This window comes from Opisthocomus hoazin, unplaced genomic scaffold (assembly GCF_030867145.1).
Source record: "Opisthocomus hoazin isolate bOpiHoa1 unplaced genomic scaffold, bOpiHoa1.hap1 HAP1_SCAFFOLD_320, whole genome shotgun sequence".
In the NCBI taxonomy this organism is placed as follows: domain Eukaryota; kingdom Metazoa; phylum Chordata; class Aves; order Opisthocomiformes; family Opisthocomidae; genus Opisthocomus; species Opisthocomus hoazin.
Window position 1 is genome coordinate 1 of NW_027448994.1, and position 25,971 is coordinate 25,971.

Sequence of the window (25,971 nt, forward strand, 5' to 3'; positions counted from 1 at the left end):
TATGTCCCCATCCCCACACGCGTGTCCCCGCACACATGTGACCCCACACACGCGTGTCCCCCTCCCCACCCGTGTGACCCCGCACACGTGTGACCCCACACACGCGTGTCCCCGCACGCAGGGTACCTGCTGGAGCGCCGCAAGCAGGGCTCCTCCCCCTCCCCCTCCCCACGCATCCCCCTCCCCACGCCTCCCCCTCCCCACACGCGTGTCCCCCCTCCCCACCCGCGTGTCCCCGCACACGCGTGACCCCGCACATGCGTGTCCCGGTGCAGGGTACCTGCTGGAGCGCCGCAAGCAGGGCTCCTCCACCTCCCCCTCCCCACGCATCCCCCTCCCCACGGCTCCCCCTCCCCACACGCGTGTCCCCCTCCCCACACGCGTGTCCCCGCACACGCGTGACCCCGCACACGCGTGTCCCCGCACACACATGTTCCTTCCCCATGTGTATCCCCTCCCCACACGTCTCCCCCTCCCCACACCCATGTCCCCATCCCCACACGCGTGTCCCCGCACACGTGTGACCCCGCACACGCGTGTCCCCATGCCCACACGCGTGTCCCCGCACACGCGTGACCCCGCACACGCGTGTCCCTGCACCCAGGGTACCTGCTGGAGCACCGCAAGCAGGGCTCCTCCCCCTCCCCCTCCCCACGCATCCCCCTCCCCACGCCTCCCCCTCCCCACACGCGTGTCCCCATGCCCACACGCGTGTCCCCGCACACGCGTGACCCCGCACACGCGTGTCCCCGCACGCAGGGTACCTGCTGGAGCGCCGCAACCGGGGCTCCTCCACCTCCCCCTCCCCACACATCCCCCTCCTCGCGTGTCCCCCTCCCCACACACGTGTCCCCCTCCCCACCCGCGTGTCCCCGCACACGCGTGACCCCGCACACGCGTGTCCCCGCACGCAGGGTACCTGCTGGAGCGCCGCAAGCAGGGCTCCTCCACCTCCCCCTCCCCACGCATCCCCCTCCTCGCGTGTCCCCATGCCCACACGCGTGTCCCCGCACACGCGTGACCCCGCACACGCGTGTCCCCGCACGCAGGGTACCTGCTGGAGCGCCGCAAGCAGGGCTCCTCCCCCTCCCCCTCCCCACGCATCCCCCTCCTCGCGTGTCCCCCTCCCCACACGCGTGTCCCCGCACACGCGTGACCCCGCACACGCGTGTCCCCGCACGCAGGGTACCTGCTGGAGCGCCGCAAGCAGGGCTCCCCGCGCTGGGTGAAGCTGAACTTCGAGGCGCTGCCGGGCGTCACGTTCCGCGCGGCGCGGCTGATCGAGGGGGTCCTCTACGAGCTGCGCGTCTTCGCCCTCAACGCCATCGGGGCGTCCCCCCCCAGCCACCACAGCCGCCCCTTCATGCCCATCGGTGGGGGGCTTCGGGGGGGGGGCTGGGGGGGGGGGGGTTTGGGGGGGCCTGGGGGGGGTTTTGGGGGTCCTGGGGGGATGGGAGGGCGTTTGGGGGGTCCTGGAGGGGGATTTGAGGGGGGGTTGGGGGGATTTGGGGAGGTTTGGGGGGTCCTGGGGGGATGGGAGGGCGTTTGGGGGGTCCTGGAGGGGGATTTGAGGGGGGGTTGGGGGATTTGGGGAGGTTTGGGGGGTCCTAGGGGGGATTTGGGGGGTTTGGGGGGGGGGGTTGGGGGGATTTGGGGAGGTTTGGGGGGTCCTAGGGGGGATTTGGGGGGTCCTGGGGGGGTTTGGGGGGGGGGTTGGGGGGATTTGGGGAGGTTTGGGGGGTCCTAGGGGGGATTGGGGGGGGTTTGGGGGGTTCTGGAGGGGATTGGGGGGGGGGGGTTGGGGGGTTCTGGGGGGGGATTTGGAGAGGTTTGGGGGGGGTTGGGGAGGATTTGGGGGGTCTTTTGGGGGTCCTGGGGGGGATTTGGGGAGGTTTGGGGGGTCCTGGGGGGGTTTGGGGGGCTTTGGGGGGCAGTTCACGGGTCCTGGGAGGGGTTGGGGGGGGGTGGGGAGGATTGGGGGGGTTTGGGGGCTTTGGGGGGGCAGTTGAGGGGTCCTGGGGGGGGTTGGGGGGGATTTGGGGGGTCCTGGAGGGGGATTTGAGGGGGGGTTGGGGGGATTTGGGGAGGTTTGGGGGGTCCTAGGGGGGATTTGGGGGGTCCTAGGGGGGATTGGGGGGGGTTTGGGGGGTTCTGGAGGGGATTGGGGGGGGGGGTTGGGGGGTTCTGGGGGGGGATTTGGAGAGGTTTGGGGGGGGTTGGGGAGGATTTGGGGGGTCTTTTGGGGGTCCTGGGGGGGATTTGGGGAGGTTTGGGGGGTCCTGGGGGGGTTTGGGGGGCTTTGGGGGGCAGTTCACGGGTCCTGGGAGGGGTTGGGGGGGGGGGGGTGGGGAGGATTGGGGGGGTTTGGGGGCTTTGGGGGGCAGTTGAGGGGTCCTGGGGGGGGTTGGGGGGGATTTGGGGGGTCCTGGAGGGGGATTTGAGGGGGGGTTGGGGGGATTTGGGGAGGTTTGGGGGGTCCTAGGGGGGATTTGGGGGGTCCTGGGGGGGTTTGGGGGGGGGGGTTGGGGGGATTTGGGGAGGTTTGGGGGGTCCTAGAGGGGATTGGGGGGGGTTTGGGGGGTTCTGGAGGGGATTGGGGGGGGGGTTGGGGGGTTCTGGGGGGGGATTTGGAGAGGTTTGGGGGGGGTTGGGGAGGATTTGGGGGGTCTTTTGGGGGTCCTAGGGGGGATTTGGGGAGGTTTGGGGGGTCCTGGGGGGGTTTGGGGGCTTTGGGGGGCAGTTCACGGGTCCTGGGAGGGGTTGGGGGGGGGGGTGGGGAGGATTGGGGGGGTTTGGGGGCTTTGGGGGGCAGTTGAGGGGTCCTGGGGGGGGTTGGGGGGGATTTGGGGGGTCCTGGAGGGGGATTTGAGGGGGGGTTGGGGGGATTTGGGGAGGTTTGGGGGGTCCTAGGGGGGATTTGGGGGGTCCTGGGGGGGTTTGGGGGGGGGGGGGTTGGGGGGATTTGGGGAGGTTTGGGGGGTCCTAGGGGGGATTGGGGGGGGTTTGGGGGGTTCTGGAGGGGATTGGGGGGGGGGTTGGGGGGTTCTGGGGGGGGATTTGGAGAGGTTTGGGGGGGGTTGGGGAGGATTTGGGGGGTCTTTTGGGGGTCCTAGGGGGGATTTGGGGAGGTTTGGGGGGTCCTGGGGGGGTTTGGGGGGCTTTGGGGGGCAGTTGAGGGGTCCTGGGGGGGGTTGGGGGGGATTTGGGGGGTCCTGGAGGGGGATTTGAGGGGGGGTTGGGGGGATTTGGGGAGGTTTGGGGGGTCCTGGGGGGGATTTGGGGGGTTTGGGGGGGGGGGTTGGGGGGATTTGGGGAGGTTTGGGGGGTCCTAGGGGGGATTGGGGGGGGTTTGGGGGGTTCTGGAGGGGATTGGGGGGGGGGGGTTGGGGGGTTCTGGGGGGGGATTTGGAGAGGTTTGGGGGGGGTTGGGGAGGATTTGGGGGGTCTTTTGGGGGTCCTGGGGGGGATTTGGGGAGGTTTGGGGGGTCCTGGGGGGGTTTGGGGGGCTTTGGGGGGCAGTTCACGGGTCCTGGGAGGGGTTGGGGGGGGGGGTGGGGAGGATTGGGGGGGTTTGGGGGCTTTGGGGGGCAGTTGAGGGGTCCTGGGGGGGGTTGGGGGGGATTTGGGGGGTCCTGGAGGGGGATTTGAGGGGGGGTTGGGGGGATTTGGGGAGGTTTGGGGGGTCCTAGGGGGGATTTGGGGGGTCCTGGGGGGGTTTGGGGGGGGGGTTGGGGGGATTTGGGGAGGTTTGGGGGGTCCTAGGGGGATTGGGGGGGGTTTGGGGAGTTCTGGAGGGGATTGGGGGGGGGGTTGGGGGGTTCTGGGGGGGGATTTGGAGAGGTTTGGGGGGGGTTGGGGAGGATTTGGGGGGGTTTTTTGGGGGTCCTGGGGGGATTTGGGGAGGATTTGGGGGGTCCTGGGGGGTTTGGGGGCATTTGGGGAGGTTTGGGGGGTCCTAGGGGGGATTTGGGGGGTTTGGGGGGGGGGGTTGGGGGGATTTGGGGAGGTTTGGGGGGTCCTAGGGGGGATTGGGGGGGGTTTGGGGGGTTCTGGAGGGGATTGGGGGGGGGGTTGGGGGGTTCTGGGGGGGGATTTGGAGAGGTTTGGGGGGGGTTGGGGAGGATTTGGGGGGGTCTTTTGGGGGTCCTGGGGGGATTTGGGGAGGATTTGGGGGGTCCTGGGGGGGTTTGGGGGGATTTGGGGAGGTTTGGGGGGTCCTGGGGGGGTTTGGGGGGCTTTGGGGGGCAGTTCACGGGTCCTGGGAGGGGTTGGGGGGGGGGTGGGGAGGATTGGGGGGGTTTGGGGGCTTTGGGGGGCAGTTGAGGGGTCCTGGGGGGGTTGGGGGGGATTTGGGGGGTCCTGGAGGGGGATTTGAGGGGGGGTTGGGGGGATTTGGGGAGGTTTGGGGGGTCCTAGGGGGGATTTGGGGGGTCCTGGGGGGTTTGGGGGGGGGGGTTGGGGGGATTTGGGGAGGTTTGGGGGGTCCTAGGGGGGATTGGGGGGGGTTGGGGGGTCCTAGGGGGGATTTGGGGGGTCCTGGGGGGGTTTGGGGAGGATTTGGGGAGGTCCTGGGGCCGATTTGGGGGGGATTTGGGGAGGTTTGGGGGGTCCTGGGGGGGATTTGGGGGGGGTTGGGGGGGTTTGGGGAGGATTTGGGGAGGTTTGGGGTGGGGTTGGGGAGGATTTGGGGGGTCCTGGCGGGTTTGGGGGCATTTGGGGGGTCCTGGAGGGGGATTTAGGGGGGGGTGGGGGGGGGTTGGGTGGGGTTTGGGGACATTTGATGGGTCCTGGGGGCATCTGAGAGGTCCTGGGGGGGTTTGGGGGAGGGTCCTGGGGGGTGTTTGGGGGGTCCTGGGGGGGTTTGGGGGGCATTTGGGGAGGATTTGGGGAGGTTTGGGGGGTCCTGGGGGGGTTTGGGGGGGGGTTGGGGTGTCCGGGGGGCATTTGGGGGGGAATTGGGGGGGTCTTTGGGGAGTCCGGGGTGGGTTTGGGGGGCATTTGAGGGGTCCTGGGGGGATGGGAGGGCGTTTGGGGGGTCCTGGAGGGGGATTTGGAGAGGTTTGGGGGGGTTTGGGGGGTCTTTCGGGGGTCCTGGGGGGATTTGGCAGGGGGTGGGGGGGGATTGGGTGGGGGCTTGGGGGCTTTGGGGGGCAGTTGAGGGGTCCTGGGGGGGTTTGGGGGGGATTTGGGGGGACTGGGGGGGGTTTGGGGGGGTCCTGGGGGGGGTTGGGGGGTCCTGGAGGGGCCGTGGAGCTCCGGGGAGGGGGCGTGTCCCTCGGGAGGGGGCGTGTCTCCGGGCGGAGGGGGCGTGCCCTAGGCCGGAAGGGGGCGTGTCCCCGACGCGGCCCCGCCCCGCAGCCCCCACCAGCGAGCCCACCCACCTGGTGCTGGATGACGTCACCGACACCACGGCCACGCTCAAATGGCGCCCGCCCGAGCGCGTGGGGGCGGGGGGCATCGACGGCTACCGCGTGGAGTGGAGCCGCGAGGGCGGTGAGGGGCGGGGCCTCGGGGGGGCGGGGCCTCGGGGGGGCGGGGCCTCGGGGGGCGGGGCCTGGGGCGGGGGGGCCTGGGGCGGGGGGGGCTGGGGGGGCATCGGGGGCGGGGCGGGGCCTCGGGGCGGGGGGGCATTGGCGGCTGCCGGGTGGAGTGGAGCCGCGAGGGGGGTGAGGGGCGGGGCCTCGGGGGGGCGGGGCCTCGGGGGCGGGGCCTCGGGGGCGGGGCCTGGGGGCGGGGGGGCCTCGGGGCGGGGGGGCCTCGGGGCGGGGGGGCCTCGGCGGCTGCCGGGTGGAGTGGAGCCGCGAGGGGGGTGAGGGGCGGGGCCTCGGGGGGGCGGGGCCTCGGGGGCGGGGCCTCGGGGGCGGGGCCTGGGGGCGGGGGGGGCCTCGGGGCGGGGGGGCCTCGGGGCGGGGGGGCCTCGGCGGCTGCCGGGTGGAGTGGAGCCGCGAGGGCGGTGAGGGGCGGGGCCTCGGGGGGGCGGGGCCTCCGGGGGCGGGGCCTCGTGGGGCGGGGCCTCGGGGTGGAGCGGGGCCTGGGGGCGGGGGGGGCATCGGCGGCTGCCGGGTGGAGTGGAGCCGCGAGGGGCGGGGCCTGGGGGGCGGGGCCGGGGGGGCGGGGCCTCGGGGCGGCGGAGTCTCGGGGCGGCGGGGTCTTGGGGCGGGGCTTTGGGGGGCGTGGCCTCGGGGAGTACCTGGTGGCGTGGTGCAGGGAGGGGGTGAGTAGGGCGGGGCCTCGGGGAGGGGCGGGGCTTAGGGGGTGGGGCTTCGGGGATACCTGGTGGCCTGCCGCCGGGGGCGCGGTTCGGGGGCGGGGCTTCGGGGGGCGGGGCTTCGGGGGTACCTAAGGGAGTGCTGCAGGGAGGGGGTTGAGGGGCGGGGCCTCGGGGGGGCGGGGCTTCGGGGGTGCTGCTGGGAGGGGGAGTGGGGCGGGGTGCATGGGGGGAGGGGAGGGGCTTGTGTGGCTGCTCCCGACTCGACCCTGTAGCCCCGCCCCGTGGCCCCGCCCACAGCCCCGCCCACAGCCCTGCCCTGGCGACCCCAACCACCCCCCAACCGCCCCCCTCTGCCCCCCACCCCCAACCCTTGACCCCAACCCCACTCCCCACCGCCCCCCAACCCCTCTGCCCCCCAACCCCTGACCCCCAGCACCCCCCACCCCCACTGCCCAACCCCCCCGCTGCCCCCCACCCTCACCCCTTCACCCCCCCCTCCCCTCTGCCCCCCAACCCCACTCCCCACCGCCCCCCAAACCCATCGCCCCCCAACCCCTCTGCCCCCCAACCACCTCCCAATCCCCCCCACTGCCCCCCAACCCCCCCCACCCCTGACCCCCCCCCCCGCCCCTCCCCCAGCCGAGGACTGGGTCCCCGCGCAGGCCGAGCTGGTGCCGCGCTGCGGGCTGACGGCGCGGGGGCTGCCCACGGGCGAGCGGCTCCAGTTCCGCGTGACCGCGGTGAACATCGCGGGGCCCAGCCCCCCGGCCACGCTGCCGCAGGGCGTGACCATCCGCGAGATCGTGGGTACGGGGGGGGGCGGGGCCATCCGCGAGATCGTGGGTACGGGGGGGGGCGGGGCCATCCGCGAGATCGTGGGTACGGGGGGGGGCGGGGCCATCCGCGAGATCGTGGGTACGGGGGGGCGGGGCCATCCGCGAGATCGTGGGTACGGGGGGGCGGGGCCATCCGCGAGATCGTGGGTACGGGGGGGGGCGGGGCCATCCGCGAGATCGTGGGTACGGGGGGGGGCGGGGCCATCCGTGAGATCGTGGGTACGGGGGGGGCGGGGCCATCCGCGAGATCGTGGGTACGGGGGGGGGCGGGGCCATCCGCGAGATCGTGGGTATGGGGGGGCGGGGCCATCCGCGAGATCGTGGGTACGGGGGGGGCGGGGCCATCCGTGAGATCGTGGGTACGGGGGGGCGGGGCCATCCGCGAGATCGTGGGTACGGGGGGGGCGGGGCCATCCGCGAGATCGTGGGTATGGGGGGGCGGGGCCATCCGCGAGATCGTGGGTACGGGGGGGGCGGGGCCATCCGCGAGATCGTGGGTATGGGGGGGCGGGGCCATCCGCGAGATCGTGGGTACGGGGGGGGCGGGGCCATCCGCGAGATCGTGGGTACGGGGGGGCGGGGCCATCCGCGAGATCGTGGGTACGGGGCGGGGTGTGGGGCAGCCGTGGGGCGGTGTGTGGGGCTGGCTTTGGGGCTGTGGGGCTGGCTATGGGGCGGCTGTGGGGCTGGCTATGGGGCTGGCTTTGGGGCTGTGGGGCTGGCTATGGGGCTGGCCGTGGGGCTGGCTGTGGGGCTGTGGGGCTGGCCGTGGGGCTGGCTGTGGGGCTGGCTATGGGGCTGGCTTTGGGGCTGTGGGGCTGGCTATGGGGCGGCTGTGGGGCTGGCTGTGGGGCTGTGGGGCTGGCTATGGGGCTGGCCGTGGGGCTGGCTGTGGGGCTGTGGGGCTGGCCACGGGGCGGCCGTGGGGCTGGCTATGGGGCTGGCTATGGGACTGGCCATGGGGCTGGCTATGGGGCTGTGGGGCTGGCTATGGGGCTGGCTATGGGGCTGGCTGTGGGCAGGCCGTGGGGCTGGCCGTGGGGCTGGCTGTGGGTCTCGCTATGGGGCAGCCCCACAGCGTTCAGCACCCCCTCCGCCCGCAGAGCGCCCCAAGATCCGGCTGCCCCCGGCACCTGCGGCAGACCTACGTGCGGAAGGTGGGGGAGCCGGTCAACCTCGTCATCCCCTTCCAGGTGAGGGGGCTGCCCCACGGCGCTATGGGGCACCCCACGGTGCTATGGGGCAGCCCCACGGCGCTATGGGGCAGGGGGGGGGTCATGGGCCCGCAGAGGGAACCCACAGCCCCACCGCTCTGCAGGGACACCCCAACCCGTGGTGCTGTAGGGGAGCTCCCTGCGCTATGGGGCAGCCCCACATGCTATGGGGCAGCCCCACAGCGCTATAGGGCAGCCCCACACGCTATGGGGCAGCCCCATGGCACTACAGGGATGCTCACAGCCCCGTGACTCCATAGTGGGAACCCAATCCCCATAGTGGGAACCCAAGCCCCGTAGTGGGACCCCCGTCCCCCCGTGCTATGGGGCAGCCCCACATGCCGTGGGGCAGCCCCACATACTATGGGGCAGCCCCATATCACTACAGGAAAGCTCACAGCCCCATAGTGGGAACCCAATCCCCACAGCCCCATAGTGGGAACCCAAGCCCCACAGTGGGACCCCCGTCCCCCCGTGCTATGGGGCAGCCCCATGGCGCTATGGGGCAGCCCCACATGCTATGGGGCAGCCCCCAGCCCCACAGCACTACAGGGATGCTGACAGCCCCATAGCTCCATAGTGGGAACCCAATCCCCATAGTGGGAACCCCAGCCCTGTAGTGGGACCCCCGTCCCCCCGCGCTATGGGGCAGCCCCACGGCGCTATGGGGCAGCCCCACACCCTATGGGGCAGCCCCATATCACTACAGGAAGACTCACAGCCCCATAGTGGGAACCCAGTCCCCATAGTGGGAACCCAAGCCCCGTAGTGGGACCCCCGTCCCCCCGCGCTATGGGGCAGCCCCACGGCGCTATGGGGCAGCCCCCCACGCTCCGGGTGGGCGCAGGGGAAGCCGCGGCCGCAGGTGACCTGGACCAAGGAGGGGGAGGGGCTGGGCGAGGACGTCCACATCCGCAACTCGGAGCGCGACAGCGTCTTCTTCATCCGCGCGGCCGCGCGGAGCCACTCGGGGCTCTACGGCCTCCGGCTGCGCGTCGAGGGCATGGAGGACGCCGCCGCGCTGCGCCTGCGCGTCGTCGGTGGGCACTGGGAGCACTGGGCAAACTGGGAGCACTGGGAGGGCCGGGAGGGCCGGGGCTGGGGGCACTGGGAGCACTGGGAGGGCGTTGAGTGGTCCCATGGAGGGCGGGGAACATGGAGGACGCAGCCATTGCGCAACATCAATGGGGACTGGGAGCACTGGGAGCACTGGGAGTGGGTGTACTGGGAGCACTGGGACTGGGAACACTGGGACTGGGAAGACTGGAACTGGAGGGATTGGGGCTGGGGGGACTGGGAGCACTGGGAGGGGACGGGATGGAGGTCGAGGGCATGGAGGACGCCGCCGCGCTGCGCCTGCGCGTCGTCGGTGGGCACTGGGAGCACTGGGCAAACTGGGAGCACTGGGAGGGCCGGGAGGGCCGGGGCTGGGGGCACTGGGAGCACTGGGAGGGCGTTGAGTGGTCCCATGGAGGGCGGGAACATGGAGGACGCAGCCATTGCGCAACATCAATGGGGACTGGGAGCACTGGGAGCACTGGGAGTGGGTGTACTGGGAGCACTGGGACTGGGGGAACTGGGAGTACTGGGACTGGGGAGACTGGGACTGGGGGCACTGGAAGGGGATGGGATGGAGGTCATGGAGGACGCGGCCATTGCGCAACATCAATGGGGACTGGGAGCACTGGGAGCACTGGGACTGGGTGTACTGGGAGTACTGGGACTGGGGGACTGGGACTGGGAAGACTGGAACTGGAGGGATTGGTACTGGGGGGACTGGGAGCACTGGGAGGGGACGGGATGGAGGTCGAGGGCATGGAGGACGCCGCCGCGCTGCGCCTGCGCGTCGTCGGTGGGCACTGGGAGCACTGGGCAAACTGGGAGCACTGGGAGGGCCGGGAGGGCCGGGGCTGGGGGCACTGGGAGCACTGGGAGGGCGTTGAGTGGTCCCATGGAGGGCGGGAACATGGAGGACGCAGCCATTGCGCAACATCAATGGGGACTGGGAGCACTGGGAGCACTGGGAGTGGGTGTACTGGGAGCACTGGGACTGGGGGGAACTGGGAGTACTGGGACTGGGGAGACTGGGACTGGGGGCACTGGAAGGGGATGGGATGGAGGTCATGGAGGACGCGGCCATTGCGCAACATCAATGGGGACTGGGAGCACTGGGAGCACTGGGACTGGGTGTACTGGGAGTACTGGGACTGGGGGACTGGGACTGGGAAGACTGGAACTGGAGGGATTGGTACTGGGGGGACTGGGAGCACTGGGAGGGGACGGGATGGAGGTCGAGGGCATGGAGGACGCCGCCGCGCTGCGCCTGCGCGTCGTCGGTGGGCACTGGGAGCACTGGGCAAACTGGGAGCACTGGGAGGGCCGGGAGGGCCGGGGCTGGGGGCACTGGGAGCACTGGGAGGGCGTTGAGTGGTCCCATGGAGGGCGGGAACATGGAGGACGCAGCCATTGCGCAACATCAATGGGGACTGGGAGCACTGGGAGCACTGGGAGTGGGTGTACTGGGAGCACTGGGACTGGGGGGAACTGGGAGTACTGGGACTGGGGAGACTGGGACTGGGAGCACTGGAAGGGGATGGGATGGAGGTCATGGAGGACGCGGCCATTGCGCAACATCAATGGGCACTGGGAGCACTGGGAGCACTGGGAGTACTGGGACTGGGTGTACTGGGAGTACTGGGACTGGGGAGACTGGGAGCACTGGGACTGGGGAGACTGGAACTGGAGGGTTTGGGACTGGGGGGACTGGGAGCACTGGGAGGGGACGGGATGGAGGTCGAGGGCATGGAGGACGCCGCCGCGCTGCGCCTGCGCGTCGTCGGTGGGCACTGGGAGCACTGGGAGCACTGGGAGCACTGGGAGGGCCGGGAGGGCCGGGGCTGGGGGCACTGGGAGCACTGGGAGGGCGTTGAGTGGTCCCATGGAGGGCGGGGAACATGGAGGACGCAGCCATTGCGCAACGTCAATGGGGACTGGGAGCACTGGGAGCACTGGGAGTGGGTGTACTGGGAGCACTGGGACTGGGGGAACTGGGAGTACTGGGACTGGGGAGACTGGGACTGGGAGCACTGGAAGGGGATGGGATGGAGGTCATGGAGGACGCGGCCATTGCGCAACATCAATGGGCACTGGGAGCACTGGGAGCACTGGGAGTACTGGGACTGGGTGTACTGGGAGTACTGGGACTGGGGAGACTGGGAGCACTGGGACTGGGAGCACTGGGACTGGGGAGACTGGAACTGGAGGGATTGGGGCTGGGGGGACTGGGAGCACTGGGAGGGGACGGGATGGAGGTCGAGGGCATGGAGGACGCCGCCGCGCTGCGCCTGCGCGTCGTCGGTGGGCACTGGGAGCACTGGGAGCACTGGGAGCACTGGGAGGGCCGGGAGGGCCGGGGCTGGGGGCACTGGGAGCACTGGGAGGGCGTTGAGTGGTCCCATGGAGGGCGGGAACATGGAGGACGTGGCCATTGCGCAACGTCAGTGGGGACTGGGAGCACTGGGAGCACTGGGAGTGGGTGTACTGGGAGCACTGGGACTGGGGGAACTGGGAGTACTGGGACTGGGGAGACTGGGACTGGGAGCACTGGAAGGGGATGGGCGTCGAGGTCATGGAGGACGCAGCCATTGTGCAACATCAATGGGGACTGGAAGCACTGGGAGCGCTGGGAGTGGGTGTACTGGGAGCACTGGGACTGGGGGAACTGGGAGTACTGGGACTGGGGAGACTGGGACTGGGAGCACTGGAAGGGGATGGGATGGAGGTCATGGAGGACGCGGCCATTGCGCAACATCAATGGGCACTGGGAGCACTGGGAGCACTGGGAGTACTGGGACTGGGTGTACTGGGAGTACTGGGACTGGGGAGACTGGGAGCACTGGGACTGGGAGCACTGGGACTGGGGAGACTGGAACTGGAGGGATTGGGGCTGGGGGGACTGGGAGCACTGGGAGGGGACGGGATGGAGGTCGAGGGCATGGAGGACGCCGCCGCGCTGCGCCTGCGCGTCGTCGGTGGGCACTGGGAGCACTGGGCAAACTGGGAGCACTGGGAGGGCCGGGAGGGCCGGGGCTGGGGGCACTGGGAGCACTGGGAGGGCGTTGAGTGGTCCCATGGAGGGCGGGAACATGGAGGACGTGGCCATTGCGCAACGTCAATGGGGACTGGGAGCACTGGGAGCACTGGGAGCGCTGGGAGTGGGTGTACTGGGAGCACTGGGACTGGGGGAACTGGGAGTACTGGGACTGGGGAGACTGGGACTGGGAGCACTGGAAGGGGATGGGATGGAGGTCATGGAGGACGCGGCCATTTCGCAACATCAATGGGGACTGGGAGCACTGGGAGCACTGGGACTGGGTGTACTGGGAGTACTGGGACTGGGGGACTGGGACTGGGAAGACTGGAACTGGAGGGATTGGGGCTGGGGGGACTGGGAGCACTGGGAGGGGACGGGATGGAGGTCGAGGGCATGGAGGACGCCGCCGCGCTGCGCCTGCGCGTCGTCGGTGGGCACTGGGAGCACTGGGAGCACTGGGAGCACTGGGAGGGCCGGGAGGGCCGGGGCTGGGGGCACTGGGAGCACTGGGAGGGCGTTGAGTGGTCCCATGGAGGGCGGGAACATGGAGGACGCAGCCATTGCGCAACATCAATGGGGACTGGGAGCACTGGGAGCACTGGGAGTGGGTGTACTGGGAGCACTGGGACTGGGGGGAACTGGGAGTACTGGGACTGGGGAGACTGGGACTGGGGGCACTGGAAGGGGATGGGATGGAGGTCATGGAGGACGCGGCCATTGCGCAACATCAATGGGGACTGGGAGCACTGGGAGCACTGGGAGTACTGGGACTGGGTGTACTGGGAGTACTGGGACTGGGGAGACTGGGAGCACTGGGACTGGGAGCACTGGGACTGGGGAGACTGGAACTGGAGGGATTGGGACTGGGGGGACTGGGAGCACTGGGAGGGGACGGGATGGAGGTCGAGGGCATGGAGGACGCCGCCGCGCTGCGCCTGCGCGTCGTCGGTGGGCACTGGGAGCACTGGGCAAACTGGGAGCACTGGGAGGGCCGGGAGGGCCGGGGCTGGGGGCACTGGGGGCACTGGGAGGGCGTTGAGTGGTCCCATGGAGGGCGGGAACATGGAGGACACAGCCATTGCGCAACGTCAGTGGGGACTGGGAGCACTGGGAGCGCTGGGAGTGGGTGTACTGGGAGCACTGGGACTGGGGGGAACTGGGAGTACTGGGACTGGGGAGACTGGGACTGGGAGCACTGGAAGGGGATGGGATGGAGGTCATGGAGGACGCGGCCATTTCGCAACATCAATGGGGACTGGGAGCACTGGGAGCACTGGGTGTACTGGGACTGGGTGTACTGGGAGCACTGGGACTGGGGGAACTGGGAGTACTGGGACTGGGGAGACTGGGACTGGGAGCACTGGAAGGGGATGGGATGGAGGTCATGGAGGACGCGGCCATTGCGCAACATCAATGGGCACTGGGAGCACTGGGAGCACTGGGAGTACTGGGACTGGGTGTACTGGGAGTACTGGGACTGGGGAGACTGGGAGCACTGGGACTGGGAGCACTGGGACTGGGGAGACTGGAACTGGAGGGATTGGGGCTGGGGGGACTGGGAGCACTGGGAGGGGACGGGATGGAGGTCGAGGGCATGGAGGACGCCGCCGCGCTGCGCCTGCGCGTCGTCGGTGGGCACTGGGAGCACTGGGCAAACTGGGAGCACTGGGAGGGCCGGGAGGGCCGGGGCTGGGGGCACTGGGAGCACTGGGAGGGCGTTGAGTGGTCCCATGGAGGGCGGGAACATGGAGGACGTGGCCATTGCGCAACGTCAATGGGGACTGGGAGCACTGGGAGCACTGGGAGCGCTGGGAGTGGGTGTACTGAGAGCACTGGGACTGGGGGAACTGGGAGTACTGGGACTGGGGAGACTGGGACTGGGAGCACTGGAAGGGGATGGGATGGAGGTCATGGAGGACGCGGCCATTTCGCAACATCAATGGGGACTGGGAGCACTGGGAGCACTGGGACTGGGTGTACTGGGAGTACTGGGACTGGGGGACTGGGACTGGGAAGACTGGAACTGGAGGGATTGGGGCTGGGGGGACTGGGAGCACTGGGAGGGGACGGGATGGAGGTCGAGGGCATGGAGGACGCCGCCGCGCTGCGCCTGCGCGTCGTCGGTGGGCACTGGGAGCACTGGGAGCACTGGGAGCACTGGGAGGGCCGGGAGGGCCGGGGCTGGGGGCACTGGGAGCACTGGGAGGGCGTTGAGTGGTCCCATGGAGGGCGGGAACATGGAGGACGCAGCCATTGCGCAACATCAATGGGGACTGGGAGCACTGGGAGCACTGGGAGTGGGTGTACTGGGAGCACTGGGACTGGGGGAACTGGGAGTACTGGGACTGGGGAGACTGGGACTGGGGGCACTGGAAGGGGATGGGATGGAGGTCATGGAGGACGCGGCCATTGCGCAACATCAATGGGGACTGGGAGCACTGGGAGCACTGGGAGTACTGGGACTGGGTGTACTGGGAGTACTGGGACTGGGGAGACTGGGAGCACTGGGACTGGGAGCACTGGGACTGGGGAGACTGGAACTGGAGGGATTGGGACTGGGGGGACTGGGAGCACTGGGAGGGGACGGGATGGAGGTCGAGGGCATGGAGGACGCCGCCGCGCTGCGCCTGCGCGTCGTCGGTGGGCACTGGGAGCACTGGGCAAACTGGGAGCACTGGGAGGGCCGGGAGGGCCGGGGCTGGGGGCACTGGGGGCACTGGGAGGGCGTTGAGTGGTCCCATGGAGGGCGGGAACATGGAGGACACAGCCATTGCGCAACGTCAGTGGGGACTGGGAGCACTGGGAGCGCTGGGAGTGGGTGTACTGGGAGCACTGGGACTGGGGGGAACTGGGAGTACTGGGACTGGGGAGACTGGGACTGGGAGCACTGGAAGGGGATGGGATGGAGGTCATGGAGGACGCGGCCATTTCGCAACATCAATGGGGACTGGGAGCACTGGGAGCACTGGGTGTACTGGGACTGGGTGTACTGGGAGCACTGGGACTGGGGGAACTGGGAGTACTGGGACTGGGGAGACTGGGACTGGGAGCACTGGAAGGGGATGGGATGGAGGTCATGGAGGACGCGGCCATTTCGCAACATCAATGGGGACTGGGAGCACTGGGAGCACTGGGACTGGGGAGACTGGGAGTGCTGTGACTGGGAACACTGGGACTGGGGAGACTGGAACTGGAGGGATTGGTACTGGGGGGACTGGGAGCACTGGGAGGGGACGGGATGGAGGTCGAGGGCATGGAGGACGCCGCCGCGCTGCGCCTGCGCGTCGTCGGTGGGCACTGGGAGCACTGGGCAAACTGGGAGCACTGGGAGGGCCGGGAGGGCCGGGGCTGGGGGCACTGGGGGCACTGGGAGGGCGTTGAGTGGTCCCATGGAGGGCGGGAACATGGAGGACACAGCCATTGCGCAACGTCAGTGGGGACTGGGAGCACTGGGAGCGCTGGGAGTGGGTGACTGGGAGCACTGGGACTGGGGGGAACTGGGAGTACTGGGACTGGGGAGACTGGGACTGGGGGCACTGGAAGGGGATGGGATGGAGGTCATGGAGGACGCGGCCATTGCGCAACATCAATGGGGACTGGGAGCACTGGGAGCACTGGGAGTACTGGGACTGGGTGTACTGGGAGTACTGGGACTGGGGAGACTGGGAGCACTGGGACTGGGAGCACTGGGACTGGGGAGACTGGAACTGGAGGGATTGGGACTGGGGGGACTGGGAGCACTGGGAGGGGACGGGATGGAGGTCGAGGGCATGGAGGACGCCGCCGCGCTGCGCCTGCGCGTCGTCGGTGGGCACTGGGAGCACTGGGCAAACTGGGAGCACTGGGAGGGCCGGGAGGGCCGGGGCTGGGGGCACTGGGGGCACTGGGAGGGCGTTGAGTGGTCCCATGGAGGGCGGGAACATGGAGGACACAGCCATTGCGCAACGTCAGTGGGGACTGGGAGCACTGGGAGCGCTGGGAGTGGGTGTACTGGGAGCACTGGGACTGGGGGGAACTGGGAGTACTGGGACTGGGGAGACTGGGACTGGGGGCACTGGAAGGGGATGGGATGGAGGTCAACGGCCATTGCGCAACATCAATGGGGACTGGGAGCACTGGGAGCACTGGGAGTACTGGGACTGGGTGTACTGGGAGTACTGGGACTGGGGAGACTGGGAGCACTGGGACTGGGAGCACTGGGACTGGGGAGACTGGAACTGGAGGGATTGGGACTGGGGGGACTGGGAGCACTGGGAGGGGACGGGATGGAGGTCGAGGGCATGGAGGACGCCGCCGCGCTGCGCCTGCGCGTCGTCGGTGGGCACTGGGAGCACTGGGCAAACTGGGAGCACTGGGAGGGCCGGGAGGGCCGGGGCTGGGGGCACTGGGAGCACTGGGAGGGCGTTGAGTGGTCCCATGGAGGGCGGGGAACATGGAGGACGCAGCCATTGCGCAACGTCAATGGGGACTGGGAGCACTGGGAGCACTGGGAGCGCTGGGAGTGGGTGTACTGGGAGCACTGGGACTGGGGGAACTGGGAGTACTGGGACTGGGGAGACTGGGACTGGGAGCACTGGAAGGGGATGGGATGGAGGTCATGGAGGACGCGGCCATTGCGCAACATCAATGGGGACTGGGAGCACTGGGAGCACTGGGACTGGGTGTACTGGGAGTACTGGGACTGGGGGACTGGGACTGGGGAGACTGGGAGTGCTGGGACTGGGAACACTGGGACTGGGGAGACTGGAACTGGAGGGATTGGGACTGGGGGGACTGGGAGCACTGGGAGGGGATGGGATGGAGGTCAGGAACGTGGAGGCCATTCCTGTTGTTGGTTGTCAATGGGCACTGGGAGGGCCGGGGCTGGGGGCACTGGGTGTACTGGGAGCACTGGGACTGGGGGACTGGGACTGGGAGACTGGGAGTGCTGGGACTGGGAGCACTGGGACTGGGGGACTGGGAGCACTGGAGGGCGTTGAGTGGTCCCATGGAGGGCGGGAACATGGAGGACGCAGCCATTGCGCAACATCAATGGGGACTGGGAGCACTGGGAGCACTGGGAGTGGGTGTACTGGGAGCACTGGGGAGACTGGAGCACTGGGACTGGGTTGTACTGGAGCACTGGGAGACTGGGAGCACTGGGACTGGGGGCACTGGGGGCACTGGGGAGACTGGGAGCACTGGGACTGGGTGTACTGGGAGCACTGGGGAGACTGGGAGCACTGGGACTGGGGGCACTGGGGAGACTGGGAGCACTGGGACTGGGTGTACTGGGAGCACTGGGACTGGGGGGACTGGGAGCACTGGGGAGACTGGGAGCACTGGGACTGGTGTACTGGGAGCACTGGGGAGACTGGAGCACTGGGACTGGGGGCACTGGGGGCACTGGGGAGACTGGGAGCACTGGGACTGGGTGTACTGGAGCACTGGGGAGACTGGGAGCACTGGGACTGGGAGCACTGGGGAGACTGGAGCACTGGGACTGGTGGCACTGGGGGGCACTGGGAGCACTGGGACTGGGGGAACTGGGGGGGTGTTTGGGGGGGTCCCATTTTGAGGGCGCTGGGGGGGGGGGTTTGGGGGTGTCCCCAGTTTGGGGGCGCTGGGGGGGGTTGGGGGTCTCCCCTTTCCAGGAAGGGGGGGGTCCCAGTTTGGGGGCTCTGGGGGGGGTTTGGGGGTCCCAGTTTGGGGGCGCTGGGGGGGGGGTTGGGGGGGGTTCCCAGTTTGGGGGGCTGTAGGGGGGGGGGTCCCAGTTTGGGGGCTCTGGGGGGGGGTTGGGGGTGTCCCCAGTTTGGGGGCGCTGTGGGGGGGGTTTGGGGGTCCCCTCACCCCCCCCCCCCCCCCAGAGCGGCCGGGGCCCCCCCGCGGGGTGCGCGTGGCCGAGGTTTGGGGCTGCTCCGCGGCGCTGGAGTGGGAGCCCCCGGCCGACAGCGGCAACGCCGAGCTCAGCGGCTACACCGTGCAGAAGGCCGACACGCGCACCGGGGTGAGCCGCCCCACAAGCGGGACCCCCGGACCCACAAGTGACCCCCCCGGACCCATAAGTGCCCCCCCCCAGACCCACAAGTGCCCCCCCCGAATCCCTATCACCAGCCACACTGTGCAGAAGGTCGATACCTGCACCATGGTGAGGGGCTGGGACCCACAAGTGACCCCCCTCTGCCCATAAGTGACCCCTCTGCCCCACAAGAGGGCCCCAGACCCATAAGTGACTCCCTCTGCCCCATAAGTGCCCCCCCAGACCCACAAGTGCCCCCCCAGACCCCCCATCAGCAGCTACACCATGGAGAAGGTCGATACCTGCCCCATCGTGAGGGGCTGGGACCCACAAGTGATCCCTCTCTGCCCCATAAGTGACCCCCAGCCCCATAAGTGGCCTCTCTGCCCCATAAGTGCCCCTCCGGACCCATAAGTGCCCCCCCGGACCCACAAGTGCCCCCCCAGACCCCGTATCACCAGCTACACTGTGCAGAAGGTCAATACCTGCACCATGGTGAGGGGCTGGGACCCACAAGTGATCCCTCTCTGCCCCATAAGTGATCCCTGTCTGCCCCACAAGTGGGCCCCGGACCCATAAGTGCCCCCCCCGGACCCACAAGTGCCCCCCCAGATCCCCCCCATCAGCAGCTACACCATGGAGAAGGTCGATACCTGCACCATGGTGAGGGGCTGGGACCCACAAGTGACTGCCCTCTGCCCCATAAGTGACCCCTCTGCCCCATAAGTGGCCCCTCTGCCCCATAAGTGGGCCCCGGACCCACAAGTGCCCCCCCAGACCCACAAGTGCCCCCCTCGAATCCCTATCACCAGCCACACTGTGCAGAAGGTCGATACCTGCACCATGGTGAGGGGCTGGGACCCACAAGTGACCCCCCTCTGCCCCATAAGTGACCCCTCTGCCCCATAAGTGACCCCCCTGCCCCATAAGTGACCCCCCCGGACCCACAAGTGCCCCCCAGACCCCCCACTGTTCCCCATCACCAGCTGCACTGTGCAGAAGGTTGACCCCTGCCCCGTGGTGAGGGGCTGGGACCCCCATCTGCCCCACAAGTGACCCCCTCCCTGCCCCATAAGTGACCCCCCGGACCATAAGTGACCCCCCTGCCCCACAAATGACTCCCAAGTGCCCCCCCAGGAGTGATCCACGCTGTATGAGCACGCCCACCCCCCCATCTCCCTATGGGACCCCCAGCCCCCCGTGACCCCCCCAGCCCCATAGCTGCCCCCCAGCCCCACAGCTGCCCCCCAGCCCCACAGCTGCCCCACATCTGCCCCAAGTGCCCCCCCAGGAGTGATCCACGCTGTATGAGCACACCCATCCCCCATCTCCCCATGGCCCCCCACCTCCCTATGGGACCCCCAGCCCCCTGTGACCCCCCCAGCCCCACAGCTGCCCCCCCAGCCCCACAGCTGCCCCCCAGCCCCACGGCTGCCCCACACCTGACCCCCAAGTGCCCCCCCAGGAGTGGTTCACGGTCTACAAGCACGCCCACCCCCCATCTCCCCATGGCCCCCCACCTCCCTATGAGACCCCCAGCCCCCCGTGACCCCCCCAGCCCCACAGCTGCCCCCCCAGCCCCACAGCTGCCCCACATCTGCCCCCAAGTGCCCCCCCAGGAGTGATCCACGCTGTATGAGCACACCCATCCCCCATCTCCCCATGGCCCCCCCACCTCCCTATGAGACCCCCAGCCCCCCGTGACCCCCCCAGCCCCACAGCTGCCCCCCCAGCCCCACGGCTGCCCCACACCTGACCCCCAAGTGCCCCCCCCAGGAGTGGTTCACGGTCTACGAGCACTCCCGCCCCCCCCACTGCACGGTGCCCGACCTGGTGATGGGCAACGAGTACACCTTCCGCGGTCTACAGCGAGAACCTCTGCGGGCTGAGCGAGACCCCCGGCGTGGCCTCCAACACCGCCCGCATCCCCCGGGCCGGTAGGGGGCGCCCCAGCGCCGGGGGGGACCCCAAAACCCCGGGGGGGACCCCAAAACCCGGGGGGGGGGGGAACCTCAGAGCTCTGTGGGCTGAGCGAGACCTGGGGTGGTCAGAAACACCTCCTGCAGCCTCCGAGCCGCTAGGGGGCGCCCCAGAACCTGAGGGGGGACCCTAAAATCTGGGGGGGACCCCAAAACCCCAGGGGGGGCCCCAAAACCCGGGGGGGGGGGGGGGAACCTCAGAGCTCTGTGGGCTGAGTGAGACCCTGGGGTGGTCAGAAACACTCCTGCAGCCTCCGAGCCGCTAGGGGGCGCCCCAGATTCGGGGGGGGGGGGGGCAAAACCCCGGGGGGGACCCCAAAACCCCGGGGGGGACCCCAAAACTCGAGGGGGGGACCCTTAAACCTCGGAGGGCTGAGCGGGACCCGTGGGGTGGGAAGCGACACCGCCTGTAGCCTCCGAGCCGCTAGGGGGCGCCCCAGAACCCGAGGGGGGACCCCAAAATCGGGGGGGGACCCCAAAACCGGGGGGGGACCCCAAAACCCCGGGGGGGACCCCAAAACCCGGGGGGTGGGGACCCTCAGAGCTCTGTGGGCTGAGCGAGACCCTGGGGTGGTCAGAAACACCTCCTGCAGCCTCCGAGCCGCTAGGGGGCGCCCCAGATTCGGGGGGGGGGGGGGGCAAAACCCCGGGGGGGACCCCAAAACCCCGGGGGGGACCCCAAAACTCGAGGGGGGGACCCTTAAACCTCGGAGGGCTGAGCGGGACCCGTGGGGTGGGAAGCGACACCGCCTGTAGCCTCCGAGCCGCTAGGGGGCGCCCCAGAACCCGAGGGGGGACCCCAAAATCGGGGGGGGACCCCAAAACCGGGGGGGACCCCAAAACCCCGGGGGGGACCCCAAAACCCGGGGGGTGGGGACCCTCAGAGCTCTGTGGGCTGAGCGAGACCCTGGGGTGGTTGCAAACACCTCCTGCAGCCTCCGAGCCGCTAGGGGGCGCCCCAGAACCCGAGGGGGGACCCCAAAATCGGGGGGGGGACCCCAAAACCCCGGGGGGGACCCCAAAACCCGGGGGGGTGGGAACCTCAGAGCTCTGTGGGCTGAGCGAGACCCTGGGGTGGTCAGAAACACCTCCTGCAGCCTCCGAGCCGCTAGGGGGCGCCCCAGAACCTGGGGGGGGGCCAAAACCCGAGGGGGGGACCCCAAAATCTGGGGGGGACCCCAAAACCGGGGGGGACCCCAAAACCCCGGGGGGGACCCCAAAACCCGGGGGGGGGACACCCTCGGAGCTCTGTGGCTGAGCAAGACCCTGGGGTGGTCAGAAACACCTCCTGCAGCTCCGAGCCGCTAGGGGGCGCCCAGAACCCGAGGGGGGACCCCAAAATCTGGGGGGGACCCCAAAACCGGGGGGGACCCCAAAACCAGAGGGGGGGGGGGAACCTCAGAGCTCTGTGGGCTGAGTGAGACCCTGGGGTGGTCAGAAACACCTCCTGTAGCCTCCGAGCCGCTAGGGGGCGCCCCAGATTCTGGGGGGGGGGCCAAAATCCCGGGGGGGACCCCAAAACCCCGGGGGGGACCCCAAAACTCGAGGTGGGGGACCCTTAAACCTCGGAGGGCTGAGCGGGACCCGTGGGGTGGGAAGCGACACCGCCTGTAGCCTCCGAGCCGCTAGGGGGCGCCCCAGAACCCGAGGGGGGACCCCAAAATCGGGGGGGGACCCCAAAACCGGGGGGGACCCCAAAACCCCGGGGGGGACCCCAAAACCCGGGGGGGGGGGGAAACCTCAGAGCTCTGTGGGCTGAGTGAGACCCTGGGGTGGTCAGAAACACCTCCTGCAGCCTCCGAGCCGCTAGGGGGCGCCCCAGAACCTGAGGGGGGACCCCAAAATCTGGGGGGGGCTGGGGGGGACCCCCAAATCCACCGGGGGCCGGGGAGGGGGGGGAACCCCGGGTATGGGGGTGCCCCCCCCGGGTTTTGGGGGCTGCTGGGATCTACCATTGGGGGGGAATTGGGGGGGGGGGTTGGACCATTTTGGGGTTCGGGGGGGAGAATTTTTGGGGTGCCTTGGGGGGGTTGGACCATTTTAGGGGTGCTGGGGGGGATTATTTTGGGGGTTCTGGGGGGTTTGGACCATTCTAGGGGCTCGGGGGGGTCATTTTAGGGGTGCTGGGGAGGGTTGTACCATTTTATGGGTACCAAGGGGGGGGATAATCTTGGGGGTGCTGGGGGGGGAATAATTTTGGGGGTGCCATGGAGGGGTTGGACCATTTGGGGGTTCGGGGGGGGGAGAATTTTAGGGGTGCTGGGGGGGGCATTTTAGGGGTACCAAGGGGGGTTGGACCATTTTAGGGGTCCTCAGGGGGGATTATTTTGGGGGTGCCGGGGGGTTGGACCATTTGGGGGGTTCTGGGGGGGGATCATTTCAGGTGTGCCTTGGGGCTGGACCATTTGGGGGGTTCTGGGGGGGGGGGTTGGATCACTTTGGGGGTGCTGGGGGGGGGTTGGACCATTTTAGGGGTTCGGGGGGGGTTGAATAATTCTGGGGGATCGGGGGGATCATTTTGGGGGTGCTGGGGGGGTTGGACCATTTAGGGGTTCTGGGGGGGGATCATTTCAGGTGTGCCTTGGGGTTGGACCATTTGGGGGGTTCGGGGGGGGTTGGATCACTTTGGGGTGCTGGGGGGGGTTGGACCACTTTAGGGGTTCGGGGGGGGATCATTTTAGGGGTACCAAGGGGGGTTGGACCATTTTAGGGGTGCTGGGGGGGGGTGTTGTTGAATCATTCTGGGGGTTCAGGGGGGGGATATTTTGGGGGGGTACCAAGGGGGGGATCATTTTGGGGGTGCTGTAGGGTTGGACCATTTTAGGGTGCTCGGGGGGGATCATTGTGGGGGTGCCGGGGGGTTGGACCATTTGGGGGTTCGGGGGGGGGGGTTGGACCATTCTAGGGGTGCTGGGGGGGACCATTTCAGTTGTGCCATGGGGGGGGATGATTTCGGGGGTGCCGGGGAGAGGCGGATCATTTCGGGGGTGCTGACCCCCCCCCCCCTTTGCCCCCCCCAGAGCTGAAGCTGAAGCCCCCCCAGTTCCAGCCCCACGATTTCCGCTCCCCCCCCCCAGTTCCTCACCCCCCTCGTGGACCGCAGCGCCGTGGCCGGTTACACCACGGGCCCTCAACTGCGCCGTGCGGGGGCACCCCAAGGTGGGGGGGGGCTTTTGGGGGGGGCTGGGGGGGGTCCCCGGGGCCGGACCCCCCCCCGAGGGGCTGGGGGGGAGGAAAAAGGGGGTTTGGGGGGGGTTGGGGGGTCCCTAACGCTGCCCCCCCCTCCAAGGAGGTGGTATGGCGATGGAGAAGGTGGGGGGGGGCTTTTGGGGGGGCTGGGGGGATTTGGGGGGGTCCCCAGGGCCGGACCCCCCCCCCCGAGGGGCTGGGGGGGAGGAAAAAGGGGGTTTGGGGGGGGTTTGGGGGGTCCCTAACGCTGCCCCCCCCCTCCAAGGAGGTGGTATGGGCGATGGAGAAGGTGGGGGGGGGCTTTTGGGGGGGGCTGGGGGGATTTGGGGGGGTCCCCAGGGCCGGACCCCCCCCCCCCCCGAGGGGCTGGGGGGGAGGAAAAAGGGGTTTGGGGGGGGTTTGGGGGTCCCTAACGCTGCCCCCCCCGCTCCAAGTCCAAGGGTGAAGAACAAAGGGGGGAGGGGGGATTTGGAGGGGGGTATCTGGGGGTCCCGGGGGGTTTTGGGGGTCCCATGGGGGTTTTGGGGTCCCCAGGGGGGTTTGGGGGTGCCCGGGGGGGGGTTGGGGGGTCCGGGGGTGGATTTTGGGGTGCCCCTGACCCCCCCGCGCCCCCCCCCCAGCCCAAGGGGGTCTGGCTGAAGAACCAGGTTTGGGGGGGGAGCTTGGGGTCTCCAGGGCTGCAGCCGCAGATCTTGGGGTGTCTGGGGGTCCCAGGGGGGTTTTGGGGGTTCCGGGGGGAGTTGGGGGTCCCAGGGGGGTCCGGGGGTGGATTTTGGGGTGCCCCGACCCCCCCCCCCGTCCCCCCCCCAGCCCAAGGGGGTCTGGCTGAAGCCCCAAGTCTGGGGGGGGGGGTTGGGGGTCCCTGGGGCTGTAGCCCTGGGTCCTGGGGGGTTTGGGGGTCTCATGGGGGTTTTGGGGTCCCAGGGGGGTTTTTGGGGGTTCCGGGGGTGCCTTTTGGGGTGCCCCTGACCCCCCCCCGCGCCCCCCCAGCCCAAGAGGGTCTGGCTGAAGAACCAGGCTTGGTGGGGGGGGGGTTGGGGGTCCCTGGGGCTGTAGCCCCGGGTCCTGGGGGTTTGGGGGTCTTGGGGGGTTTTGGGGTCCGGGGGGGTTTGGGGGTGCCCGGGGGGGTTTTGGGGGTCCGGGGGTGGATTTTGGGGTGTCCCGACCCCCCCCCGTGCCCCCCCCCAGCCCAAGGTGGTCTGGCTGAAGAACCAGGCTTGGGGGGTGGGGGTTTGGGGGTCCCTGGGGGCTGCAGCTCCAGACCTGGGGGGTTTGGGGGGTCCCGGGGGGGTTTTGGGGGTTTTGGGGGGGTCCGGGGGTGCCTTTTGGGGTGCCCCTGACCCCCCCCCGCACCCCCCTCCCAGCCCAAGGGGGTCTGGCTGAAGCCCCAAGTCTGGGGGGGGTTTGGGGGGTCCCTGGGGCTGCAGCTCCAGACCTGGGGGGTTTGGAGGTCCCCGGGGGGTTTTGGGGGTTTTTGGGGGGTCCGGGGTGGATTTTGGGGTGCCCCTGACCCCCCCCCCCCGCGCCCCCCCAGCCCAAGGTGGTCTGGCTGAAGAACCAGGTGGCCATCGGGGAGGACCCCCGGTTCCTGACCCAGCACAGCCAGGGGGTCCTGACCCTCCACATCCGCAAGCCGGGACCCTTCGACGGGGGCACCTACGCCTGCCGGGCCAGCAACGAGCTGGGCAGAGGCCGTCACCGAGTGCCGCCTGGAGATCCGGGGTGCGGGGGGACCCCGAAACCGGGGGGGGCCCCGAAATCGGGGGGGGGCCCAAAACCTGGAGGGGGGGCCACCCTGGGGTCTTGGAGGGGCCGTTGGGGTCTTGTTGGGTTCTTGGAGGAACCGTTGGGTTCATCAAGGGGTTGGGAGAGGCCGTCCACCGGGGTGCCAGGTGGAGATTTGGGGTGCAGGGGGGGGTCCCCGAAATCTGGGGGGGGCCCCGAAATCGGGGGGGGGCCCAAAACCTGGAGGGGGGGCCACCCTGGGGTCTTGGAGGGGCCGTTGGGGTCTTGGAGGAGCCGTTGGGGTCTTGTTGGGTTCTTGGAGGAAACGTTGGGTTCATCAAGGGGTTGGGAGAGGCCGTCACCGGGTGCCAGGTGGAGATTTGGGGTGCAGGGGGGTCCCCGAAATCTGGGGGGGGCCCCGAAATCGGGGGGGGCCCCAAAACCTGGAGGGGGGGGCCACCCTGGGGTCTTGGAGGGGCCGTTGGGGGTCTTGGAGGAGCCGTTGGGTTCATCAAGGGGTTGGGAGAGGCGCTCGTTGAGTGCTGGGTGAAGATTTGGGGTGCAGGGGGGGTCCCCAAAATCAGGGGGGTCCCCTAAATCTGGGGGGGGGCCCCGAAATCAGGGGGTCCCCAAAAGCCGGGTGGGGCACCCAGGGTCTTGAAGGAGCCGTTGGGTTCTTGGAGGAGCCACTGGGTTCATCAAGGGGTTGGGAGAGGAGATCATTGA

At 69.5% G+C, this 25,971-nt stretch overlaps 1 protein-coding gene across 1 annotated transcript; it reads left to right on the top strand.

Annotated features, from left to right (window-relative positions):
- Positions 1–1,174: 1,174 nt before the first annotated feature.
- Positions 1,175–25,971, top strand: LOC142360129 (myosin-binding protein C, fast-type-like; the record flags this gene model as incomplete). The annotated part of the gene is given in 15 exon segments (XM_075412370.1): positions 1,175–1,373; positions 5,359–5,493; positions 6,851–7,018; positions 8,151–8,170; positions 8,172–8,240; positions 9,109–9,301; positions 18,201–18,340; positions 20,129–20,212; positions 20,214–20,289; positions 23,352–23,398; positions 23,400–23,456; positions 23,458–23,490; positions 25,055–25,207; positions 25,209–25,242; positions 25,868–25,971. Coding segments are annotated over 15 exon segments (1,512 nt in total), but the record flags the coding sequence as incomplete, so codon positions are not given.